The following is a 26,220-nucleotide window of genomic DNA, read 5'->3' as shown; positions in this document are numbered from 1 at the left end:
CTGCCAAACCTATAGATAGCTGCTGAACTGAAATTCGACTCCTTTCAGAACCTTATAACCTAATATACCGTATACCACCTTCCGAATTTCCTTATCTTTCTTTCAGTGAGGTTCTGACCGGAGTTGAATTTCAGTTCAGCATCCGGCCGTCGGTTTCGCCAGCCGGATGCTGAACTAGCATCATTTTTATACAATCCTAATAAGGGGGGATTAATGCCAGAATTGCCTCTCACTCAATTGGACTATCTGTCTTGGCTTTTTCTACAATTAGCCATGACTTGATGCCCACAACTCAAGTTACTTTTAGAACATTGCTTGAATCTAGCACACTAAAGGAATAATCATTATTTTTATTCAAGTTGCAAATATTATCCGATTGAACAATGGATATAAAATTGTTGCTGTCGAAAAAATATTCTGTTCAGTTTCGCAGTTGACCTAACTTTTCATTTTCGTAATAATTGATGTTTTAACAAGCATTTCAGATTTGTACTTGGCATCCGCAGTAGAAAATAAAATCGTCATGGACAACTTTAAATGTCAATAAGTCAAATGGTAATAGGTTAATTATATTTTCAAAAACTTGATGGTTGTGAGGGTAGCAGAGGGGACACTTGCCCCAGGCGCTGGAATTTTCGTGGTGCAAAAATTTAAGTAAATAATCTATCAGCTATAATAACTTTGTAATTTTTGAAATTTAATTTTTATTAGAATAAAGTAGAGAGCGCAGTTTATTATTGAAAATAATTAATAAGTTATTAATTAATTAATAAATTAAAAATAATTTAAAACATAATAAAAAATAAATGATGATAATTAAATTAAAACGATCAATGATATTAAAGAATTTTCATAAAAAATTAAAACAGATTATCAATCAGTTAATAAATTGAAATAATTTTGTTAATAAATATAAGGTTTGTTAAAATTTGGCCTGAAAATTTTGTAGGAGTCGGGGTGGGGCGCAAATAAAGCTTTTGTCCCCGGTGCAAGAGAGGCCAGTACCGCCACTGTAGGGTAGTTTATGTCTTGTTTTTGTTTTCTTGCCACGAACTGCAGGTTTTTTTTCGAATTTTTTAACTCCGAAATTTTCAGAACCTTGTTAACTGGTTGACTTTTACAAAACTATAAAAACCCATATTTTTTTTTCAATTCACTTATGTTATCTTTTCACAAGCCGGACAAAGATTTCGGGGGGGGGGGGGTCAAACCTGGTAACTTTCCTTAACACATTCTTAAATTACTGGAGGTAAGGAAGACCAGACATCAAGACTGTATCCAGGGGACTGATATGGTGGACACCCTTTCCTCTAAAAACTATTGACAAAATCTTTTCATAATCAGAATCACCGATACTGAGCCAGTTAAATATTCAGGAAAAAGACCTTACTGGTAATAAATACATACAAATACCAATATACTCATGAAAGTTCGGTGCCACGTCTGTGGGCCCTTTATGGCCCACAGTGCAATTTTTGCATTCTATACCTCGTGCAATTTTTGCATACAGTCTTTAAGGATCCCTCGCGATCTATTGTTCCTTCAACTTATGAAACACTCCCAGCGGAATAATCGGTCCCATGTTTATTTCAGAATTTTACACTATATTTTCACAAATTTCCCTGTTAGTGATTTTTTTGGTATACTTTGGTACTTGTGGGCTGTAAGAACCCAAATCACTTTTGTCTCCAAAATCTTCTAAGAACCGTCAACAAAGAAGAAGCCGTAGGACATGGCCTAGCAATTTTGATAGTCCTTTAATTATAGCCCAAGAAAGATCCAATCTAAATTTTACTACAGCCTACTGTTTGATATAAGGGCAGTCAAATTACTACCTAAGACTATTATTAGACCAGTCTTCTGAAAAAATATTTGTAAACCTTTCCAGTTTATATTACTAAACTGGTTCCTGGCAAAGGTCCAGAAATATCTTGTAAATTAGTTGCGCAAAAAATATGTAGCGGGAAGGTTATATCTTCATTATTATAGAGTGTCTAGAATGATACTCCTAGGTAGCTAAAAGTTTTGCCAGGGATTTGAGGCCTATTAACTGCCTTAAGATGCTTATGTTTTTTCGAGTTGTTTTTGCTAGGGATTTGACGTCAAATGCCAAATGTCAAGCGTTTACGTCAACTATCGTCAATGGAACTGTCGACGCTCAATTTTTTTACATTAAAAAAAAAATATGCATTCTAAAACATACAACCTGAAGAGACTATGCGATTAGTACTATTACCTATCCTAAATTGCTTATGAACATTTTGTTCTGCATGTGCTGTATGTATCTTTTATGACCTTGCTTGGAAAGTCTTTGCACGCAGTTTTTAGGATCCATTGTAATATTTTGTTGTTTATAATAAATGCCTCCTAAATAACGTTTCAGAAAAATACCTGTAGAATAATTGGCAATCTTTCCAATGCCATTCTCACTTCAAATTTAAATAATTTTATCAATTTCAGTTTTTCAACTTTGAATCCTTTTTGTTTGAAAGACCTTTATCAGATTTTAATAAAGCTCGAAGTGGAGGCGAAATGAGCCTATTGTACTTTAGAAAGTACTTTGGGGTTTTCATCTAACTAGGTCAAGTACCTAGTTACTTAATTTAAAAAGTAAATATCAAGTATATAATTGTAGAAATAATCGTCACTTTAGATTTATATCTGATACTTCTGATCCCTTCTAGCCTAGTGAAGCATAGCTGAACTTGCAATCCTATGTCCTTTAAAAAAAAAAAAAAAAAAAAAAAAAAAAAAAAAAAAAAAAAATCTTTAGTCCTTTGGAGTGGACGTTCGAATCCTCGTGTCGTTAATCCTTTGGCTAGTGATTTTGGTGTTGTGACCCCGTGAGTGCTGCTGTGAGCAGGCCTGTATTCACCAATAGGCCCACTAGGTCCGGGCCCAGGGGTGCACAATGCCAGAGGGTGCAATAAATTATCACTGAGTGATTTTTTCTTAACAAAAACTGGATTGATGGGATTTAAGATCATAGAAAAGTGATTTTAAAACAACACAGGAATCCTGTGGCCACTTAAAAACTGCGAGATTTCTCCCAAGAAACTGATGGCTCGTTAGTTGATTCAGCTCAAGCATCAAACCCTAAAAATCTCCCAAAAGTTGCATTCACCTAGTTCAACTAGGTTAATCTACTCATTCCTGTTATCTTCAAAATGTTTTATACTAACTTGTAATGAATTATTTCAAACGCACTTATTTCAAATGACTATCTTCAAATACAACTACTTATCTTCAGTTTTTTTTTTTTTTTTTTTTTTTTTTTTTTTTTTTTTTTTTTTTTTTTTTTTTTTTTTTTTTTTTATAGAAAATCATTCACCTAATTCAGCTACTTATCTTCAAAGTATTTAGAATATAGAAAGTAGAATTAGAAAGCAATTCTTTATCATATAGAAGGCCGTATCTAGGGGGGTGAAGCGCTAGGGGGTTTGACCCCCCCCCCCCCCGAAATGTTTTTCCGGCTCGTAAAAACGTACCAAAAATGAATATAAGCTGATTTTTTACATATTTTCTAAAGTTTTTTTCGTACTCCACTCACCCAAAGAAATTATTTTTAAGCCCCCTCCCCCCTATCTGAAAAAAACCTGGATACGACCCTAGCCATATTTCTAATCGTTATAAGAAAGTTTTCACGGGTTTCTTAGACAAGAATTACCTGTTATTGACATGCAATGATAGATAATGTTTGGGTAGAGAAAATACATATTTTTGACTAAAAACCGCAATTGTATACATTTTTTTAAAGCTTCATAGTAAAAAGAAAAGGAGAATAATAAACTCTGTGAAATTTCATGTAAAATAAATCTATTGTTCACTTAATACGACTATGAATATAAATCAGAAATTGATTGTCAAGAACCGACAATGATGATAAATCAGTTGTTCAGGGGAAAATGGAGAATAAGAAAGAAAAATAGAAAATTAGAGTAGCCAGAAAATTTTTTAGTAACAGAAAAAACCTGAAAAGAGAAAAAGCTGCTTCCTTTGCTGATAATATAACAAAGATACCCTTGAATGAGGGGTACCTTTGCGTGTTTTTCCTGTACCAAGGTAAAGTAGTCGAAAATCAGCATTTCCGCAGACACCCAAGATTAACGTATTCGCAGACACCCAAAGATTGGCCAGTCTGTGTTTAATAATCATGCTAGAGCGTTATTTGATTAGAAATTAATTAAAAAAACACGTTTTTTGAAATGAAAGTAAGGGGCGACATTAAAACTTAAAACGAACAGAAATTACTCCGTATATGAAAGGGGCTTTCCCTCCTCGACGCCCCGCTCTTTACGCTAGTTTTTTATTGTTTTAAAAAGTAGAGTTGCAAGAAAGAATCAAACTTTAGCGCAAGGAGCGGGGTGTCGAGGAAGAAAAGCCCCTTTCATATACGGAGTAATTTCTGTTCATTTTAAGTTTTAATGTCGCTCCTTACTTTCATTTCAAAAAACTTGTTTTTTTATTTAATTTCTGAAAGTTTTTGAATTAATGCATGTCTGATTTTGGCTCTCCGTACATAAATTATTAAAATGAAATTTGCATATTAATTCTTTTTTTTGGCTAAATGGCTTTCTCTTAGTTTTGATCAAACGATTTTGAGAAATAAGGGGTGGGGAAGGAGGCCTAGTTGTCCTCCAATTTTTCAGTTACTTAAAAAGGCAACTAGAACTTTTAATTTTTAACGAACGTTTTTATTAGTAAAAAATATTCGTAACTTAAGAATTAACTTACGTAACAAACTTTTATATTCTTATATTTTTGATTATATATATGAGGGGGTTTGTCCCCTCGTTAATACCTCGCTCTTCACACTAAATCTTAAGTTTTGTCCCAATTCTTTAAGAATGACCCCTGAATCAAAAAGGTCGTAGAATAAATAGTTGAAATTACTAAAAATAATTTAGCATAAAGAGCGAAGTATTTATCTCCTCCCAAATACGTCGCTCTTTATGCTAAAGTATTTTAGAACCCCTCATATGCGTAATAATCCCTGTTCGTTTTAAGTTTTAATACTTCTCCTTACTTTCAATTGAAAAAACTTTTTCATGTTTATATTTTCATTGTTTTTTTTTTTGTTAATAGTAATGCTAGAAAATCCTGCACCCATTTCAGTGTATTTTTCTTCCCCCATGAAATATTCCTCCAAGGAAAGATCCTCCCATTTAGCCCCCTCCCCTGAACCCCACACCCAAACCAAAAAAATCCCCTGAAAACGTCGGTACACTTCCCAATAACCATTACTGTATGTAAACATTGGTCAAAGTTTGTAACTTGCAGCCCCTCCCCCAGGGACTGTGGGGAGGGGGGTAAGTCATCCCCAAAGACATAGTTATTATGGTTTTTGACTAGGCGGAACAAAATGGCTATCTCAAAATTTTGATCCGTTGACTTGGGAAACAAATGAGCGTGGGAGGGGGCCTAGGTGTCCTCCAATTTTTTTGGTCACTTAAAAAGGGCACTAGAACTTTTTGTTTCCGTTTGAATGAGCCCTCTTGCAAAACTCTAGGACCACTTGGTCGATACGATGACCCCTAGAAAAAAAACGAACACATAAACACGCACCCGTGATTTGTCTTCTGGCAAAAAATACGAAATCCCACATTTTTGTAGAATGGACGTTGAAATTTTTTCTATAGAATTCTCTGATACGCTGAATGCGATGGTGGGATTTTTGTTAAGATCCTATGACTTTTAGGGGGTGTTACCCCCTATTTTCCAAAATAAGGCAAATTTTCTCAGGCTCGTAACTTTTGATGGCAAAGACTAAATTTGATGAAACTTGTATATTTAAAATTAGCATAATAATCCGATTCTTTTTATATATCTTTTAGCATCGAAATTCCGTTTTTTAGAGTTTCGTTTACTATTGAGCCGGGTCGCTCCTTTCTATAGTTCGTTACCACGAACTGTTTGAAACATGTGAGAGAAGTTTAATGTGCAAGAGTGTATCCAAATTTTTGATCGGAAGGAGGGTACAATAACACCTTGAAAATCGTTTCAAAAATTTATTTCTATGTATTTTTTTTACGCTTTTACGCGTCGGACACAATTTTCGGGTGGAGGCTAAACCCAGAAACCTCCCCCCCCACCCCTGGACATGGTCTTGATAATGTAATCATAGTTTCACCTATTGCTACTATTTGATATATTCTATTTCTCTAAGTCTTTTGGAAATCTTGTAAGGAAAGAATGTGGTTACTTCATGCTTTTTTTTTTTTTTTTTTTTTTGCTTCGTTGATTATTAAAAATTGTATTCTTGTCTGTATACAGAGCCGATGGGCCATGATAGCAAATAAAATACTAATAACAATTGATGAATAAGTGGACATATCATATATATATATATATATATATATATATATATATATATATATATATATATATATATATATATATATATATACTTTGAGTGTCCCGGTCGTCATTTATATTCCCTGTGTCCCAATTGTCATTTGTGTCCCGTTGTCCCGGTCTGTAATTTCTCTTTGAGTGTCCCTGTCGTCATTTATGTTCCTTGTGTCCCGATCTGTAACATACGACAATAGATCAATTGTGTTGTAACTTTGTTCACGATCCAATTCTACACATGTAGAAATAGAGGCAGTACGATTAGGTGAAGGCATTCCCAAATGCTTGAGAAGTTGGTTTGCAATAGATAAGCACAAATCTTCAGTCATAACTAAAGTGCAGTTATAAATTTCTGTTGTAAAGTCCAAGGTCATATTTGACCTTTCTAGCCGTGGAAGACACGGGCCGTAATGTCATGTCTATTAACCGGCGATTGTCCAGGATGTAAAAGCTGTTGTATCTAATCCCAAGATGGATTATATGCAAATGTCATAAATGACGAATCATTAATCTATAGACATAATATTTCATTGCGCTGCATTTCTTATCCATTTCTTTGTTAGTGGCTGGATTTATCAATCTAATATTGAAGTGATAGCCGTCGGCTCCATCCCAAAAAATGATAAGATATTATAGGGCATCGTAGCATCGATGAGTTTAAGCAATGCTTGTCAACTGATTGTTTCGCCTATAAAGAATATTATCTCGAGGTAAGAACTGATCACCGACCATAACGATTGCCACTTCGTTGATAGTTGCGTATCAGTAGGCATCAATTCGATTGCTGTTTTGAACAGAAGCACTAAATTATTATTTATGTGGAAAAGATGTTGCAACTGGGAAACGACGTTTTTTTGAATAAAACGTCGTTTTTCTATCATCGGTATCACTTTCAAGTTGTTTGGTTTGTTTTACCTTGACTTGTCTTTCGTCACTATGAAATACATATCGACTTACCTTTTTTTTTAAAACTAAAATCTGGTAGGCATTGATGACCTTATCCAAGTCAAAATTCCAAACTCAATCATCATCGCTATCATTTTCACTTTTGATACGTTTCGACTCTTCTGGCCAGGTTGCTCTTGTGATTCCTCGGCACATTTTCTCTTTGGTGATTTCTCTTTGAGACGTAAGCCTGCTTTCACGCTGTTGTTGTGATTCCTCGGCCCGCTTTCTTTTCATACTTTCTCTATTAGCCTCAAGCCTATTTTCACGCTGTTGTTGTGATTACTCGGCACGCTTTCTTTTCTTACTTTCTCTATTAGCCGCAAGCCTTTTGGCATTAGCTCTTTGAGCAGCTTCCTCGGCTGTTTCTTCTGCCATTGTAGGTTCTTCTGTCATTTTAAGATCTATATTAAAAATTTCTCTTTGATGTTGTGATTCCTCAGCACGCTTTCTTTTCCTACTTTCTCTATTAGCCGCAAGCCTTTTGGCATTAGCTCTTTGAGCAGCTTCCTCGGCTGTTTCTTCTGCCACTGTAGGTTCTTCTGTCATTTTAAGATCTATATTAAAAATCTCTCATTGAAAGACCTTCTTATATACTTATAATGACGTCATATACAAAGCATTTGACGTCATAACAAACATGACGTCAGTCAACAAACAATTTTATGATGGCATAACGCTCAATCCTTATAATGACGTCAGTCGACACACATGACGTAAGTCGACCCACAAACATGACGTCAGTTGACACAAAAACAACTTATTTTTATATAGATAGATATAATAAGATAAAAAACTAAAAAAAAGAAAAAAACTAAAAAACAAAAAAAGAAAAAAAGAAAAAACTAAAAAAAGAAAAAACCTAAAAAAAGTAAAAAAAGGTAAAAAACTAAAAGAAGAAAAGCTAAAAAAAACTAAAAAAGCTAAAAAACTAAAAAAAGAAAAAACTAAAAAATAAAAAAATTAAAAAAGAAGATAAAACATATATATATATATATATATATATATATATATATATATATATATATATATATAAATAAAAAAAGCTAAGAAACTAAAAGAAAAGAAAAGAAAAAAAAATAACAAACCAAATAACAAAAACCTAAAAAGAAAAAACGAAAAAAGATAAAAAAAATAAAAAAGGTAAGTTTTATGATTCTTTATTTCCAGTTCACTGATTATGAATTATGCAATTTAACTCTTATTTTTGTAATATAGTGTCGTCGGTATTTGAAACTTCACCTGTAATTAGATTGGGCTAAATCGAAAGTCCCAGTTGTAAGATTAACAAAAGTTGAAAATTACAGTACCACTTCGTTTATTCCAATGAAACACAATTCAGTTACATCTCTAACAGATAGTAAAAAACCAAAGTATCATCCTCTACGACACTAAATTGAACATAAGTGATCAGCAAGAATTTTCACGTAACCTTATTGCTTATCAAAAAGGCTCCGATAATCGGTAAGGCACTAGCTCTTTAGAATTGCTTTTTGAAAGAAAGTAGAGCGGCATCAAAAACCGAAAACGAACAGAATTAATGTCTTATAATGAGTCAAACTTAAAGCAAGCTGAAACAACCATTTTTTAAGCACATACACAGAAAAAAGCCATCAACTTTTTCTTAGCTTGATATATCAGAGAGCGAACCTTATTTGCAACAGACGTCACTTTATTACAGCAGACGTCTCCTTGTTATCACAACAGCATTTATGGTTTTAACCTATCATCATGACGTCAATCATCATCTTGTGTATGAAGCTGCAGTTTTTTCTGTCAAAAAGTTGATTTAATTTCAAACACTGTGCTTTTTTTTTAATTGCAAAAGAAACTAGATATAGCGATTTCCTTGAATATGGGCCCTTAAACAGTTTTGTATAGGTGGAGTAAATTTATATCTGGCTTGAAGCTTAGCTCTGGATATAAGAGTATAAGATTGAGGCTAAACTGACGGAGTCGATCTCGTAAAAGAATGATGAGTCAGAAGGTAAATAGTATTTTTGCAGACAATGAAAGCAGAGATGGTGTACGGATGTCATTTAACTGTTGGCCTGCAAGCAGGATAGAAGCTGCTAAACTTGTTCTACCTCTTGGTGTCATGTACACACCATTTAAAAAGCGTGAAAATAAACTCGTCCTTGAATATGACCCAGTCGTGTGCAGTACAAAAAATTGTAAAGCCATACTAAATCCGCTTTGTAGTGTTGATTATCGAGCTAAGCGTTGGAGTTGTGTTATCTGCAATCAAAAAAATACTTTTCCAGCAACTTATGCACATGCAAGTGAAACCGACATGCCTGGTGAACTTTACCAAGAGTCCTCGACAGTTGAATATTCTATCTCATCTGGAATCAAGATTGTCCCAACAGCTTTTCTCTATGTTGTCGACACTTGTATTGAGCCATGTGATCTTTATGCTTTGAAAAGAACTCTGATTGAGTCAATACATAGTTTACCACCAAATACTTTATGTGGTCTCAGCACGTTTGGAAAATACGTCTATATTCATGAGATAAATCCACTCGTTGAAAAGGCTTATGCCTTTAAAGGAACTAAGGAATATAATAGTCAAGAACTTCGGAAGCTATTAAAACTGAATAGACAAACAGCATCACCAGCCCCCACACTAGCTTACGGTAAACAGGACCAAGTGTACCTACCAATAAATTTTTGAAGCCCCTCAGTGAAACATTGAATTTGATGGAAGAAATTTTTGAAGGAATACAGCTTGACACGTTTAAAGTACAACGAGGTAGGAGACATATTCGAAGCGTCGGAGCGGCCCTCTCGATTGCTGTCAACTTGTTAGAGACAACCCACACAAATATAGGAGGAAGAATAATGTCCTTTATTGGAGGTGCATGTACCAACGGTCTAGGAATGATTGTTGATGATGACCTTAAAAATACAATCCGAAGTCATCATGACATAGAACAGAGCCAGGCGAAGTATTTTAAGAGGGCAACAAAATTTTATGAGGCCCTTGCCATGAAAGCGTCCCAAAATGGTCACGCAGTTGATATTTATATGGCAGCACAAGAACAAATTGGTCTATTCGAAATGAAATCGTTGCTAAGTCTCACTAGTGGAAATTTAGTCCTGTCTGACTCTTTTGAATCCTCGCTGCTCAGCGAAAGTCTCAAAAAGTTATTTGCGAGAGATGAAACAGGAAATTGTCAAATGGCTTTCAATGCTGTAATGGAAGTTAAGGTTTCAAAGGAGCTGCAAATTGCAGGATGTATTGGTCCTTGCGTTTCAATGGGGGTCCAGCATAATTCGGTTGCAGATACGGAAATTGGTGTCGGTGGGACCACACAGTGGAAGTTTTGTTCACTTTTGCCTACCACCACACCCGCAATTTTTATAGTTCCAGATGCCCCAGCCAGTGCTGAAGGAAAAGGTTATATACAGTTTGTAACGAATTATCAACACATCAATGGCGACAGAAAAATTAGGGTTACCACAATCGCTAGGAATTTGTTTACCTCTTCCAGCGATCCAATGATACGAGATTGGTTTGACCAGGACGCTGCTGCTATTTTGCTTGGTCGTCTGTCAGTCTTCCATCTAGAAAGGGAAGATGTGTCTAATGTCATAAGATGGTTGGATAGAAATCTGATTAAGATATGCCAGAAGTTCTCATCCTTTTCGAGAAATCAGCCAGAGTCGTTTGTTCTGCCTCAAAGTTTTGAATTTTTCCCTCAAGCTGTATATCATTTAAGACGATCGCCGTTTCTTCAGTTCTTTAACAACAGTCCAGACGAAACCACATTTTACAGGTCAATATTTTTAAGAGAGGATACAGAGAGTGGTATAACAATGATTCAACCTTATTTGCTTGAGTATAGCCCCTTAACAGGGAAAGAATCAACACCAGTTAGTCTTGACGCCACAAGTCTAAAGAAGAACACAATTATTTTAATGGACACATATTTCCAAGTTCTAGTGTACTTTGGAGCTGATGTTGTTTACTGGAAAAATAATGTTTGATAAATTGCCAGAGTATGCCCACTTAAAGGTTTTCATGAAAGCCCCTTTAGAAGACGCAGTAGAGATTGTCTCGAATCGTTTTCCCTTGCCCCGGTACGTTGTTACCGATGAAGGAGCCTCCCACGCTCGATTCCTGTTAAATAAAGTTAATCCATCCATTACCCATACTCATCCAAATTACCAAGGAGAAGAGGGGGCTATACTTACAGATGATGTGTCTTTTGAGGTATTTCTCAATCATCTTAGGAAGCTGGTTGTATCCAGCCAAAGTTAGGAACTTGAATTCTGGCCTTTTTTAAGCGCTAAATTCTTCATTTTTGTATTGTATGCAGTTGCCATATACTATCATCTCTTTTATTAATGGAAAAAAAATTCTATATGATGTGCCAGTGCTATGTTAGCAATAGAGGAAAAAATAAAAATGGCACATCAGTGATACCCTTGCAAACAAGTGATTTTCGTTGTTATTCAAGCCTCTAGACATCATTTATAGAATTTATGAAAAACAAACAAAACAAAACAAAACATTTTGTTTTGATTAGACGTCATTTTGGAGGGTTTCAGGCTATACTTTGAATTTCCGTCCAATTTTTTTAAAACAACATTTGACTAATAAGACTGTTCGAGGTAATATTTACTATTCCTGAATCAACGGCAAATTTTTTTTTTGTTAGAAACAAATTCGAAATTACACAATGACAAATATTTACAAACAGCTAAAGCGAAAGCAACAAGTGTCATCAAAAATCATATTGAATTAAAAACTAAATGGTGTTAGAGGGAAGCCTCTGGTTAATAAACAAGTCAAAGTTACAATAGAATGAACGAACTTATGATTCTGGTGCATGTGAAGGATAAGCAAAAAAAAATTCAATTAACAAACATTGAATTATAAACGAAAATTTGTATAATAGAATCTGCAATTAGAAGACAAATCAAAATTACAATGAAACGAAGGAACGGCATATTTTAGCTGAACGGATAATCAGGAAGGAGGAATTGAATTCACTATTTGCCACTCTATAACTCAAAACTAATGAATAACACGATAATTATGGTAATGCGTAATTTAGCTTTTTTAGAAGGTATATGCAATAAAACACACTTGTTTATTACTAGATTAAACAACAACATATTTCAAGCAAAAATATCATAACTGGGGAAAAAGCTGGCAAAGTAGTTTTTTGGTATCTATAATGCTCTGCAAAATGACACAAGACGATAGGGTAATCCAAATAGTTAACACAAAAGGCAGGAAATAAATGTATGAGGGCAATGGTGAGGAAATAAATAAAAGTTCTACATAGGGATAGGTCCCTTTACTGGGCAATGAGACAAGAATATATACAAAAGCTCATTTTTAGAATCAGAAATATTTCATTTGCTATTAAAAGAATAAGAAGACAAATTGACCACCTGTAAATTCAGCAGCATTTAATTTTTATGGAAAAGATGTTGCAACTGGGAAACGATAGTCCTTTCAACGTCGTTTTTTTTATCATCGGTATCACTTTCAAGTCTTGCCGCAAGGCTTTTGGCATTAACTCTTTGAGTAGCTTCCTCGGCTGTTTCTTCTGCCATTGTAGGATTTATACTAAAATTTCTCTTTGAATGAACTATTTGAGCAGCTTCCTTGGCTGTTTCTTCTGTCATTTTAAGATCTATACTAAAAATTTCTCTTTGAAACGCCTTCTTATATACTTATAATGACGTCACATACAAAGCCTTTGACGTCATATACAAAGCCTTTGACGTCAGTGGACAAACATGACGTCAGTCGACACACAACTTATATCTATATATATAAAAATAAGTTGTCTGTCTGTCTGTGGATCTGTGGATCAGGTGACTTCATTTTTCGGCTGACGTCATGAAATTAGTTGCCGTCATTTTTGTTATGACGATGCTTAGTATATTGTAAAACACATTAATTTGGTTAATAATATACCATTTAAAACACCAAAATGAACATGCTGGAGTAGTCACTCGGTGAGAGAGGGTGTCAGAACGGAGAATGAAGGTCCCAGGTTCAAATCCTGGTTAGGCTAAAAAAGGTAAAATCTAAAAACTAAAAAAAAAACTGAAAAAACTAAAAAAAGGCAAAAACTACAAAAAAAAACTAAAAACTAATAAAAAAATAAAAAAGCCGAAAAACTAAAAAAACTAAAGAAACTAAAAAAAGGAAAAAAATAAAAACTTAAAAAAAAACTAAAAAAAAGGAAAAATGAAAAATAAAAGAGAAAAAGAATACTAATAAAATTAAAAATAAAAATAAAAAAAAATAAAAAAGATAAAAAGCTAAAAAAAGGTAAAAACCAATAAAAAACTAAAAAGAAAAAAAGGTAAAAAACTAAAAAAAAAATTCATCTAAAAAACTAAAAAAAACTAAAAAACGTAAAAACTAAAAGAACTAAAAAAGTAAAAAAAAAAACTAAAAAAAGGAAAAAACTGAAAAATAAGCGGGATATAAAACAGGGGGATATAAATGACGACCGGGACACCGGGACATAAGGAATATAAATGAATCAGAAAATACAACTCATGTTTCCAAATGACGTCGTTTGGAGCCCAAATTGAAAATCCAGATCAATTTATGTCTACTTTCAAAGTAAAAGGGCAAATTTATCATAGAGCAGGGTCTCTTCTACCATTCTCAGGCGAGAATCATAAATTTTTTACAATTGTACTTCATCAGTGATAGAAATTCTGAATTGAATGCACGTTGCGAAATTTCTCCCAACATTGAAAGGACAATCGTTTCCCAATTACAACATCTTTTCCACGAAAATAATAATTTAGTGCGTCTGTTCAAAACAGCCATCGATTTGATGCCTACTTATACGCATAAAATTGTTATTTCCGCTGACAAAACGCCTCCTGGCCAACATGTGCGTAGATACAATGCTCCAACTATCGACGAAGTGGCCATCGTTATGGTCGGTGATCAGTTTTTACCTCGAGATATTATTCTCAGGGTTTCCACCACACGTGCTACAACTAAAAATAGGCCTACCAATAATACTTTTAAGAAATATAAACCCACCAAAGCTTTGCTATGGCACTCGACCTGCCGTAAAAAAAACAATGGAAAACCTAATAGAGGCCACAATCTTGACAGGGCCTTTTGAGGGTGAGGCTGTTCTTATTCCTCGCATTCCCAAGATTCCAACGGATCTGCCTTTTCAATTTAAAAGATTGCAATTCCCAATTCGATTAGCATTTGCAATCACCATTAACAAAGCTCAAGGTCAATCATTAGAAAAATGTGGTATAGATCTTAATACTGATTGTTTTTACCATTGACAATTGTACGTTGCATGTTCGAGGGTCGGTAAACCTGACAATCTATTTATATGCAGCGACAATTGGACAGCGAAGAATGTTGTATATTCGCAAGTTTTACGCAGTTAATTTGTATTTTATCTATCTATCTATCTATATAAAAACGAGTTGTATGTATGTATGTTTGTTTGTTTGTAAAAAGAGCTTTTGCATATGATGTCATTATTAGTACATACGGCTTTGTATATGCAGAGACAATGGGAAAGCCAAGAATGTTGTATATTCGCAATTTTTACGTAGTTTAACTCCTGCAGACGAAATGAATGCTTGCCTAAAAAATTCTAATTTATAGGCACACGTAAAAATATTAAAATTAACTACAAATATGCGTGTCCGATTGCAAAACGATGACTCTGGTCAAACAGTAGACTCAATTTCAGGACGTATACAACTACCTGCTGATTTCTGTAATTTAGTGACGTCCAAAAATGAATTGATTGAAAAAGTATTTCCGAATATTCTAAAAAATTATAAAAATAATAAATGGCTAAGTGAAAGAGCGATTCTCGCACCCAAAAATATAGACGTCCACGAAATCAACAATATTGTTTTGAACAAGATTCGAGACCAGGCAGTCCTTTACAAGTCAGTCGACACAGTTTTGGAACCAAATGAAGCGGTTAATTATCCATCTGAATTTTTAAATTCCATAGATCCTTCAGGGTTTCCACCACACGTGCTACAACTAAAAATAGGCGTACCAATAATACTTTTAAGAAATATCAACCCACCAAAGCTTTGCAATGGCACGCGACTTGCCGTAAAAAAAAAAAACAATGGAAAACCTAAGCTATATATATATATATATATATATATATATATATATATATATATATATATATATATATATATATATATATATATATATATATATATATATACTAGCTGTTGGGGTGGCGCTTCGCGCCTCCCCAACAGCGTGGGTGGACACAGAAACATGACCTCACCTGATCCACAGACAGACAGACAACTTATTTTTATATATATATATATATATATATATATATATATATATATATATATATATATATATATATATATATATATATATATATATATATATATATATATATCTATATTTATATAAATAAGTTGTCTGTCTGTGTGTCTGTCTGTTGATCAGGTGACGTCATGTTTCTGTGTTGACTGACGTCATGAAATCAGTTGTCGTCATTTTTGCTTTGACGGTGACGTCATAACGGTATTTAAGACATTTGTTCACGGAAAAATGTTTAATTGTAAAATGACTGAAGAACCTACAATGGCAACAGCCGAGGAAGCTGCTCAAAGAGTTTATGCCAAAAAACTTGCTGCTGATAGAGAAAATAGGAAAAGAAAGCGTTCCGAGGAATCACAAGAACAGCAAGAAAACAGGCTTGCGGCTAAAGAACGCAAAACCGCGCAGTTAGATGAAAATCCACCTGGACAGCGAGAGTCAAAACATATCAAAACTGAAAATGATAGCGATGATGATTGGGTTTGGGATTTTGACTTGGATAAGGTCATCAATGCCTACCAGATTTTAGTTAAAAAAACAAAGGTTCGGCGATATGTATTTCATAGTGAAGCTGAAAAATAAAGAAGAAAAAGAAAACTGAAAAAAGAAAAAATGTAAAAAACTAAAAAATACTAAAAAGAAAAAACACTCAAAGAGAAATTACAGACCGGGACACAAATGACGACCGGGACAGAGGGAATATAAATAACGACCGGGACACTCAAGGAGAAATTACAGACTGGGATACCGGGACACAAATGACGACCGGGACACAGGGAATATAAATGACGACCAGGACACAGGTATTTAAGAATATCGTTCAAAGACAAATTTTTAATTGTAAGGAGACCGTTGAAAGAGAAATTTCTAATTGTAAAATGACTGAAGAACCTACAATGGCAACACCGAGGAAGCTGCTCAAAACGAATGTATTCACGCCGAAGTAGCTGAGTTGGTAAAGCGTTATGTTTCAGGTTCTAGGTCCGAGAGGCTCCAGGTTTGAACCTTGGCTTTAGCATTAATACAAAAGAAGAAAAAAACTAAAAAAGGTAAAAAACTAAAATATATATATATATATATATATATATATATATATATATATATATATATATATATATATATATATATATATATATCTATATTCACAGGTGGGACATAGGGACACAACTACAATGGCGCGTAACGACTTACGCGCGCGGGGGGGCTTGGGGGTGGCGCGAAGCGCCACCCCAACAGCTATAATATATATATATATATATATATATATACTAGCTGTTGGGGTGGCGCTTCGCGCCACCCCAACACCTAGTTGGTGGGGGCGCTTCGCGCCCCCCCCAAGCCCCCCCGCGCGCGTAAGTCGTTACGCGCCATAATAGTTACGCGCCATTGTAGTTGTGTCCCTATGTCCCACCTGTGAATATAGATATATATATATATATATGGTTTTAACTACGTAAAACTTGCGAATATACAACATTCTTTGCTGTCCCATTGTCTTTGCATATAAATAGATTGTCAGGTTATCCCCCTGTTTCCCCCGGTGTCCCCGTTGTAGTTGTGTCCCTGTGTCCCGGTCGTCATTTATATTCCCTGTGTCCCGGGTCCCGGTCATCATTTGTATCCCGGTGTCCCGGTCTGTATATACATTCGTTTTTTAGTTTTGTTTTTCTCCTTTATTTTTTTCCTTTTTTTTTCTTTTTTAGCTTATTTAGATTTTTAGATTTTTTAGTTTTTTTTATTAGTTTTTAGTTTTTATTTCTTTTTAGTTTTTTTGTCCCGGTCGTCATTTATATCCCCCTGTTTCCCCCGGTGTCCCCGTTGTAGTTGTGTCCCTGTGTCCCGGTCGTTATTTATATTCCCTGTGTCCCGGTCGTCATTTGTATCCCGGTGTACCGGTCTGTATATACATTCGTTTTTTAGTTTTGTTTTTCTCCTTTATTTTTTTCCTTTTTTTTTCTTTTTTAGTTTATTTAGATTTTTAAATTTTTTAGTTTTTTTATTAGTTTTTAGTTTTTTTTCTTTTTAGTTTTTTTTGTAGTTTTTACCTTCTTTTTAGTTTTGTTAATTTTTTTTTTTACTTGTGTCCTGGTCGTCATTTATACTCCCTGTGTCCCGGTGCTTTGTTGATTGCTAATCGAACATTCCTTTTGTCCTGGTCGCTTTCTCTTTGAGTGTCGTCATTTATTTTTTTCTTTTTTAGTTCTTTTAGTTTTTACCTTTTTTAGTTTTTTTTTAGTTTTTAGTTTTTTTAGTTTTTTACCTTTTTTTAGTTTTTTTAGTTTTTTAGCTTTTTTATTTTTTTTATTAGTTTTTAGTTTTTTTGTAGTTTTTGCCTTTTTTTTTAGTTTTTTGTCCTGGTCGCTTTCTCTTTGAGTGTCGTCATTTATTAGTTTTTTCCTTTTTTTTTTTAGTTTTTTATTGGTTTTTACCTTTATTTTAGCTTATTTTTCAGTTTTTTCCTTTTTTTTTAGTTTTTTTTTATTTTTTATTTTTTTTAGTTTTTTACCTTTTTTTAGTTTTTTTAGTTTTTTTAGTTTTTTAGCTTTTTTACTTTTTTTATTAGTTTTTAGTTTTTTTTTGTAGTTTTTGCCTTTTTTTAGTTTTTTCAGTTTTTTTTTTAGTTTTTTATTGGTTTTTACCTTTATAGTTTTTTTTAGTTTTTTAGCTTTTTTATTTTTTTTATTAGTTTTTAGTTTTTTTTGTAGTTTTTGCCTTTTTTTAGTTTTTTCAGTTTTGACGTCACCTAATCCAGTTTTTTCAGGTGACGTCACCTGACACATCCATCCACACATCCATCCACACATCCACAGACAGACAACTTATTTTTATATATATAGATAGATATATATATCTTCTATATATATAAAAATAAGTTGTCTGTGGATGGATGTGTGGATGGATGTGTGGATGGATGTGTCAGGTGACGTCACCTGAAAAAACTGGATTAGGTGACGTCAAAACTGAAAAAACTAAAAAAAGGCAAAAACTACAAAAAAAACTAAAAACTAATAAAAAAAATAAAAAAGCTAAAAAACTAAAAAAACTATAAAGGTAAAAACCAATAAAAAACTAAAAAAAAAACTGAAAAAACTAAAAAAAGGCAAAAACTACAAAAAAAAACTAAAAACTAATAAAAAAAGTAAAAAAGCTAAAAAACTAAAAAAACTAAAAAAACTAAAAAAAGGTAAAAAACTAAAAAAAATAAAAAATAAAAAAAAACTAAAAAAAAGGAAAAAACTGAAAAATAAGCTAAAATAGAGGTAAAAACCAATAAAAAACTAAAAAAAAAAAGGAAAAAACTAATAAATGACGACACTCAAAGAGAAAGCGACCAGGACAAAAAACTAAAAAAAAAGGCAAAAACTACAAAAAAACTAAAAACTAATAAAAAAAATAAAAAAGCTAAAAAACTAAAAAAACTAAAAAAAGGTAAAAAACTAAAAAAACTAAAAACTAAAAAAAAACTAAAAAAGGTAAAAACTAAAAGAACTAAAAAAGAAAAAAATAAATGACGACACTCAAAGAGAAAGCGACCAGGACAAAAGGAATGTTCGATTAGCAATCAACAAAGCACCGGGACACAGGGAGTATAAATGACGACCAGGACACAAGTAAAAAAAAAAATTAACAAAACTAAAAAGAAGGTAAAAACTACAAAAAAACTAAAAAGAAAAAAAAACTAAAAACTAATAAAAAAACTAAAAAATCTAAAAATCTAAATAAACTAAAAAAGAAAAAAAAAGGAAAAAAATAAAGGAGAAAAACAAAACTAAAAAACGAATGTATATACAGACCGGTACACCGGGATACAAATGACGACCGGGACACAGGGAATATAAATAACGACCGGGACACAGGGACACAACTACAACGGGGACACCGGGGGAAACAGGGGGATATAAATGACGACCGGGACAAAAAAACTAAAAAGAAATAAAAACTAAAAACTAATAAAAAAAACTAAAAAATCTAAAAATCTAAATAAGCTAAAAAAGAAAAAAAAAGGAAAAAAATAAAGGAGAAAAACAAAACTAAAAAACGAATGTATATACAGACCGGGACACCGGGATACAAATGATGACCGGGACCCGGGACACAGGGAATATAAATGACGACCGGGACACAGGGACACAACTACAACGGGGACACCGGGGGAAACAGGGGGATAACCTGACAATCTATTTATATGCAAAGACAATGGGACAGCAAAGAATGTTGTATATTCGCAAGTTTTACGTAGTTAAAACCATATATATATATATATATCTATATTCACAGGTGGGACATAGGGACACAACTACAATGGCGCGTAACTATTATGGCGCGTAACGACTTACGCGCGCGGGGGGGCTTGGGGGGGGCGCGAAGCGCCCCCACCAACTAGGTGTTGGGGTGGCGCGAAGCGCCACCCCAACAGCTAGTATATATATATATATATATATATATATATATATATATATATATATATATACTGTATTCTTGTCTGTATACAAAGCCGATGGGCTATGACAGCAAATAAAATACTAACAACAATCAAGGAATAAGTGGGCATATTATATATATATATATATATATATATATATATATATATATATATATATATATATATATATATATATATATATATATATATATATATATATATATATATATATATATATATATATATATAATCTATACTAATTTTATATTTGCTGTCATTTAACTACTGTATCACATACTTTACCTTGGAAATTCAATTAATATGCTTTTTTATAATAAGCCTGACATATATAAGTCTCTTCTAAAAACTGTTTACAAAACCTTCACAAGAGGGGAGAGTCTTCTGGTCGGTCCTGATGATCCCCCCCCCCCCCTATTCTAGAAAAGCTTGAAAATTAGGCATCAAATAATCTAGTACATTCCTTCTCATCCATCTTCTTAAATTTTAATGATTCTAACTTTGGCCCTGTTACAGTTTTTTCTAAATAATACTAGGTCTTTTTGTTTTCTTATATTATGAAAATGGGAAAGGATAACAAAAGAATCAAAAAAAAAAAAAAAAAATCACTTTCATGGCGCAGACTAAAACATACAAGTTGAGTCATAAGCGGTAACCACAAATTGATTGTGTAGCTTAATTGATTAATTGTTTGTGTACGCAATTGATTGTGTAGCTTAATTGTGTAGCTTAAATTGATTGTGTAGCTTAATTGATTAATTGTTTGTGTACACAATTGATTGTGTAGCTTAATTGTGTAGCTTAAATTGATTGTGTAGCTTAATTGTGTAGCTTAAATTGATTGTGTAGCTTAATTGATTAATTGTTTGTGTACACAATTGATTGTGTAGCTTAATTGTGTAGCTTAAATTGATTGTGTAGCTTGTAAGACATATGGCTCTCAGTTGGGAAAATTCTATTTTGATGTGGTTTAAAGAGTGTCGTTCTACCCCTTCTGGTGATCTATAATTTGTCTTGAGAAAAATTTAATAATTGTATTTTCGTTAAAAGAAATGATGACATTCAAGTTCATTTCAGTTTAATTTATTAATATAATACGTATAACAAATAAAATAAACTGAGATACCATGGAGAGGCAGAGCTTGTTACTGTGGTGATCCTATCAAAGTTTACAACATAAAGGAAACTAGTTGAAGACCCAAGTCCACGGCCCACCACACAAAGCAGAATGACAAAATAAATAACACAATCACAAAACAAGATCAAATAAACGTGCACGGAGAATGACATCATTAGAAATCAGAGACGATGAATTAAAAAAAAGATGAAAAAACAATTCTTTTTATGAATAAAATTTAATGAAATATATACTATATTTTTCTTAAACAAAACCTTCTTTGAGCTCCAGAAAGCGTTCTTAATTATCTCCCTCACCCTCTCGTATAGGTCTACTATGTTTACTTATACCTGCTTATGTATTTGCACACGGATATAATCTATCGGAGAAGGAACTAAAGTACATTTTCGTAAGGGTAGGGTTAAAATAGGAAAGGGTACATTTTTTTTAGTTATATTGTTCTGACCAGATTTCTTCAGAATTAAAAAAAAAAATCTTTTCTTCGGCAAGAATAAAAAATTTTTGCTTTGTTTTATGAAATTGCGAAAGAAAATAGAGAGAAAGAGAGAGCTGGGAAAGATGACTCTTCCTTGGCAACCAATACAAAATTTGAATTATTAGCATAACCACGGATCGATTAAGTCACGCAAGCCATCCAACTTACGATCTGTGGTTTGTCAGACACATCATTCTCAATTGGAAGGCTTCCATTGGTCCCATCATTAGCAGACATATTTTATGGTCAATTAATACTAATGATTAATATTGTCTTCCAGTCATTATGGGAGCGAGTAACCCCTGAAGGTAATGATTTGGTTGTCACTGGAAATGCCATTGTCAGCAGTTTGCTTTCGATTTGCAAAACACTTTTGGAATCGAAGTCCGAACTATTCTGCGAAAGAGGTATGCTTTCTTCTGTTGAATCTTTTCTTCTTTTTTTTTTACTATTGTGTGAATTGCGTCTTAAAATGTTTTTCATGGAAAACGCTAGTGGAGACTTTGCCTAAACTAGTTTAAAAGTTCATAAAATCCGATGAATATCCGTGCAGGGGTCCCGATTCCCGAATATTATGAAGAACCCTCAAAAGGGGGGGGGGCTGCTAAGCTTTCTTCATTTTTAAAATGAAGATGCAAAATAAGGTTTTCTTTTTTCAAAATCGAGGGTCCGGGTAATTTTCCTTTTTCTTTTTAAAATTACTTTTTCAATGAAAATGTCAAGAAAAGTCGTTTTTCAAAATCTAGGGGAAGGTGAAGGGGGGTAATTATCCCCTCTCTTTAATCTGCACCAACTGTTGCTCCTGTTTCCGAGAAAGAAAAAAGTCATTCTGGCGTGGGAATTATGTGTTCAAGGGGCATGGGTTCAATCCCGGTTGTTACCAGTTATTTTGTTTGGGACGGGGGTCAGTGGCGTGAATTTATAAGCTCATCCAGAGTCGACCCAGCTCTAAATGGGTACCTGGAGAAATCTGGGGAAGGTAAGCAGGAAGGGTGTGAGAAAGCACAGGATGGTGGAGAGATCAGGATGAAACTTGATGGGAAGAGTAAGCACAATTCATAAATATGTGATTGATATAATTTGAACGGATCCGTTCTCAATCAGGGAGCTGGGGGTTGTTAATTTGGAAAAATTAGAAAAATTGAGGTATTTTAACTTAAGAACGGGTGACCGGGTCTTAATGAAACTTGATATTTAGAAGGAACTTATGTCTCAGAGCTCTTATTTCAAATCCCGACCAGATCTGTTGACATTGAATGGAGTTGGAGGGGAAACCAAAAATCTTGGAAAAACGCTTATAAATGTCGTAGATACGTGATTGACGTAACCGGACTGGATCCGGTCTGTTTGGGGGAGTTAGGGGGTGGGCTCAGTGCTTTGGCGATTTTGGTGCTTTTGGACGTGCTAGGACAATGAAAATTGGAAGGCTTGTCAGGGAGCTGCACAAATTGACTTGATAAAGTCGTTTTCCCTGATTCGACCATCTGGGGGTTGAGGGGAGAGGAAAAATTGGAAAAATTGAGGTATTTTTAACTTACAAGTGGGTGATCGGATCTTAATGAATTTCGATATTTAGAAAGACCTTGTTACTCAGAGCTCTTATTTCAAATCTTGACCTTAATCAAGGCATTAAGCTTCTGATTTTCCTTTTAAAGCAATTTATTGATTCGTAGAATTTTGCCAGAGCTCATACCATATGAGCTCTTGGTTCTTGGCTCTTCTGACCTTGTCACAAGTGCCATATGAGCACTTGGCTCTTGTTCTAGTCTATTATAATAATAAAAATATTCGAACAAGTCATCATTACTACATGACTCACCAGACTCTTTGATGGAATCCTGACTTTGTAATTATTTATAAGCGATGAAAGTTGTAACCACAGATTCATTATATAAAAGTGGTGGGGAGTTACCCCCCCCCCCTCCAGTTGAGATCGAAAACGGGGCACTAAGTACGTGGGCTTAGCTTCAGCATTTTATTGAGGGGGGGGAGGTAAGAGAGGGTCTACATCCGGATAGTAAATGGACATGGGCTATCCTTCCGGGGAAAGAAGTGGTGGTTCTGATCTCTTCAATTTGCTTACACTTACAGTAAGTATTAACCATTATTATATAACTATAACAGGTACTAAGTAACTTCCAGTCAATAATGACCTCCACTTTACTTTAATAAAGATCAAATTTCAAAAATTGCAGACTGATTACAAATGTTAGATTGTTTATTTGAGGGGGACCTAGGCGAGTCCCCCTCAGCCCCTCTTCTTTAAAACCACCTGTGGGGAAGGAGTGTTAGAAATCTTGTGGGACATTTTTCTTCCAGCGATAACTAAGTAAAGTTAATATTTAGCAAGGACGTTATTCAGTTAAATTCAAAAACATTATAGAATACATAAATAGACGATACGCATCAAACAAACACAGATTAAGTAGTGCATTCAGCTTTTGCTAAGGCTGTCAGGAATGAGTTTGTGCAGACGACAGTAGCATACTGTAAACAATTTCGGGTGGGTGATGGTGAGTTTAATAAGCTCGGATTCTTTGCCATCTTTAAAATTTAGCGTAAAGAGCGGGGCGTTGATGAGGAAGCAGCATCTTTCATATACGAAGTAATTTCTGTTCCTTTTAATTTTTAATGTCGCTCCTTACTTTCCGTTAAAAAAACTTGTTTTTCTATTTAATTTCTAAACGTTTTTGAATCAATGCATGTTTTAATTTTGGCTCTCCGCAGATGAATAATTAAAACGAAATTTTTATATTTATTTTTTTGGCTAAATGGCTTTCTCATAGTTTTGATCGGATAATCTTGAGAAAAAAGAAGCGGGGGAGGAGGCCTAGTTGCCCTCCGATTTTTTGGCTACTTAAAAAGGCAACTAGAACTTTTAATTTTTTACGAATGTTTTTATTAGTAAAAGATATACGTAACTTACAAATTAGCTTACGTAACGAAATTCTGTATCCTCATATTTTTATTACGTGTATGAAGGAGTTCACCCTCTCGTCAGTACCTCGCTCTTTACAATAAAGCTTAAATTTTTCCCAATTTATTAAGAATGACCCCTGAATCACAAAAGCCGTAGAATAAATAGCCGAAATTAATAAAAATAATTTAGCGTAAAGAGCGATATATTAGGAAGAGGTGAGCCCATCATATGTGTAATAATTTCTGTTCGTTTTAAGTTTTAATGCTTCTCCTTACTTTCAGTTGAAAAAACTTTTTCATATTAGTTTTTTCATTGTTTTTTTTTTAATAATGCTAGAAAATCCTGCGCTCCCTTCATGAAAATGTTCTTCCCCCATGACAAATTCCTCCAAAGGAAGTTCTCCTAACATATCCCCCTCTTATCACCCCCCCAACCTAAAAATCCGCCTGAAAACGTCTGTACACTTCCAAATTATCATTACTATATGTAAGCACTGGTCAAAGTTTGTAACTTGTGGCCCCTCCCACGGGAACTGTGGGGGAGTAAATCGTCCCCAAAGACATAGTTATAAAGTTTTTAACGACGCTGAATAAAATGGCTGTCTTAGAATTTTGATTAGGCGACTTTGGGAAAATAATTAGCGTGGGAGGGGGCCTAGGTGTCCTCCAATTTTTTGGTCACTTAAAAAGGGCACTAGAACTTTTCATTTCCGTTAGAATGAGCCCTCTCGCAAGATTCTAGGACCACTGGGTCAATACGATCACCCCTGGGAAAAAACAAAAAAACAAACAAACAAATAAACACACATAGGTGATATGCCTTGTGGAAAAAAAATGCAAAAGTCCACATTTTTGCAGATAGGAGCTTCTACAGTAGGGTTCTCTGATACGCTGAATCTGATTGTGTGATTTTCGTTAATATTCTATGACTTTTAGGGGTTGTTTCCCCTATTTTCTATAATAAAGCAAATTTTCTCAGGCTCGTAACTTTTTTTGGGTAAGACTAAACATGATTAAACTTATATATTTAAAATCAGCATTAAAATGCGATTCCTTTGATGTAGCTATTGATATCAAAATTCCATTTTCTAGAGTTTTGGTTACTATTGAGCCGGGTCACTCCTTACTCCACTTCGTTTGAAAAGTTTTTATTACCAATAAAAGCAATAATCCTCAGCATATGTTTGTCAACTTTTTTTTTGAAGCTGGTTAAAAGAAATATTTAGAATAGCGACAATATAGAGAAGTCAGCATGGTATTTTTTTTATTTAATTGTACATAGAGGTAGTTCTACATTTATTGGTTAATATGTGATTCCGAAACGCAGGGAATAGGACGTTATCGGTGGTTGCTAGGCGTTTCAATTACAAATAAGAGAGCTTGGAGCTATATGGGAGTTTGGATTTATATATTGGAAGTAAAAAATTTAAATCAATTAAAGGATTCCTAGCGCTGATCCCTCCCTCCTACTAACTTCGTTGACTAAATTACAACCGATTTATTCAATCTAGCTACAGTACGAACATTCTTATAAAAAGTCTTATTTTCATGTTTTTCAATGAAAAACATCTTATTTTCAGTGAGATCTTGTTTTTCGGTGATTTCATTTCTGCCCCGTTTGC

General features: G+C 33.9%; 1 protein-coding gene across 9 annotated transcripts in view; it reads left to right on the top strand.

The window, feature by feature from the left end:
• LOC136025657 (rho family-interacting cell polarization regulator 2-like) overlaps positions 1–26,220 on the top strand; it is a 157,657-nt gene that overhangs the window by 113,119 nt on the left and 18,318 nt on the right. For all 9 annotated transcript variants that reach the window (XM_065701647.1, XM_065701652.1, XM_065701642.1 and 6 more), the window contains one exon: positions 21,960–22,086. In XM_065701647.1, the coding sequence (XP_065557719.1) occupies positions 21,960–22,086 (127 nt within the window). The remainder of the gene's footprint in view (positions 1–21,959; positions 22,087–26,220) is intronic.

The sequence above is a fragment of the Artemia franciscana genome, chromosome 1 (assembly GCF_032884065.1).
Source record: "Artemia franciscana chromosome 1, ASM3288406v1, whole genome shotgun sequence".
In the NCBI taxonomy this organism is placed as follows: Eukaryota; Metazoa; Arthropoda; class Branchiopoda; order Anostraca; family Artemiidae; genus Artemia; species Artemia franciscana.
The sequence above is the reverse complement of the archived record's forward strand: the minus strand, read 5'-3'. Positions and strand labels throughout refer to the sequence as shown.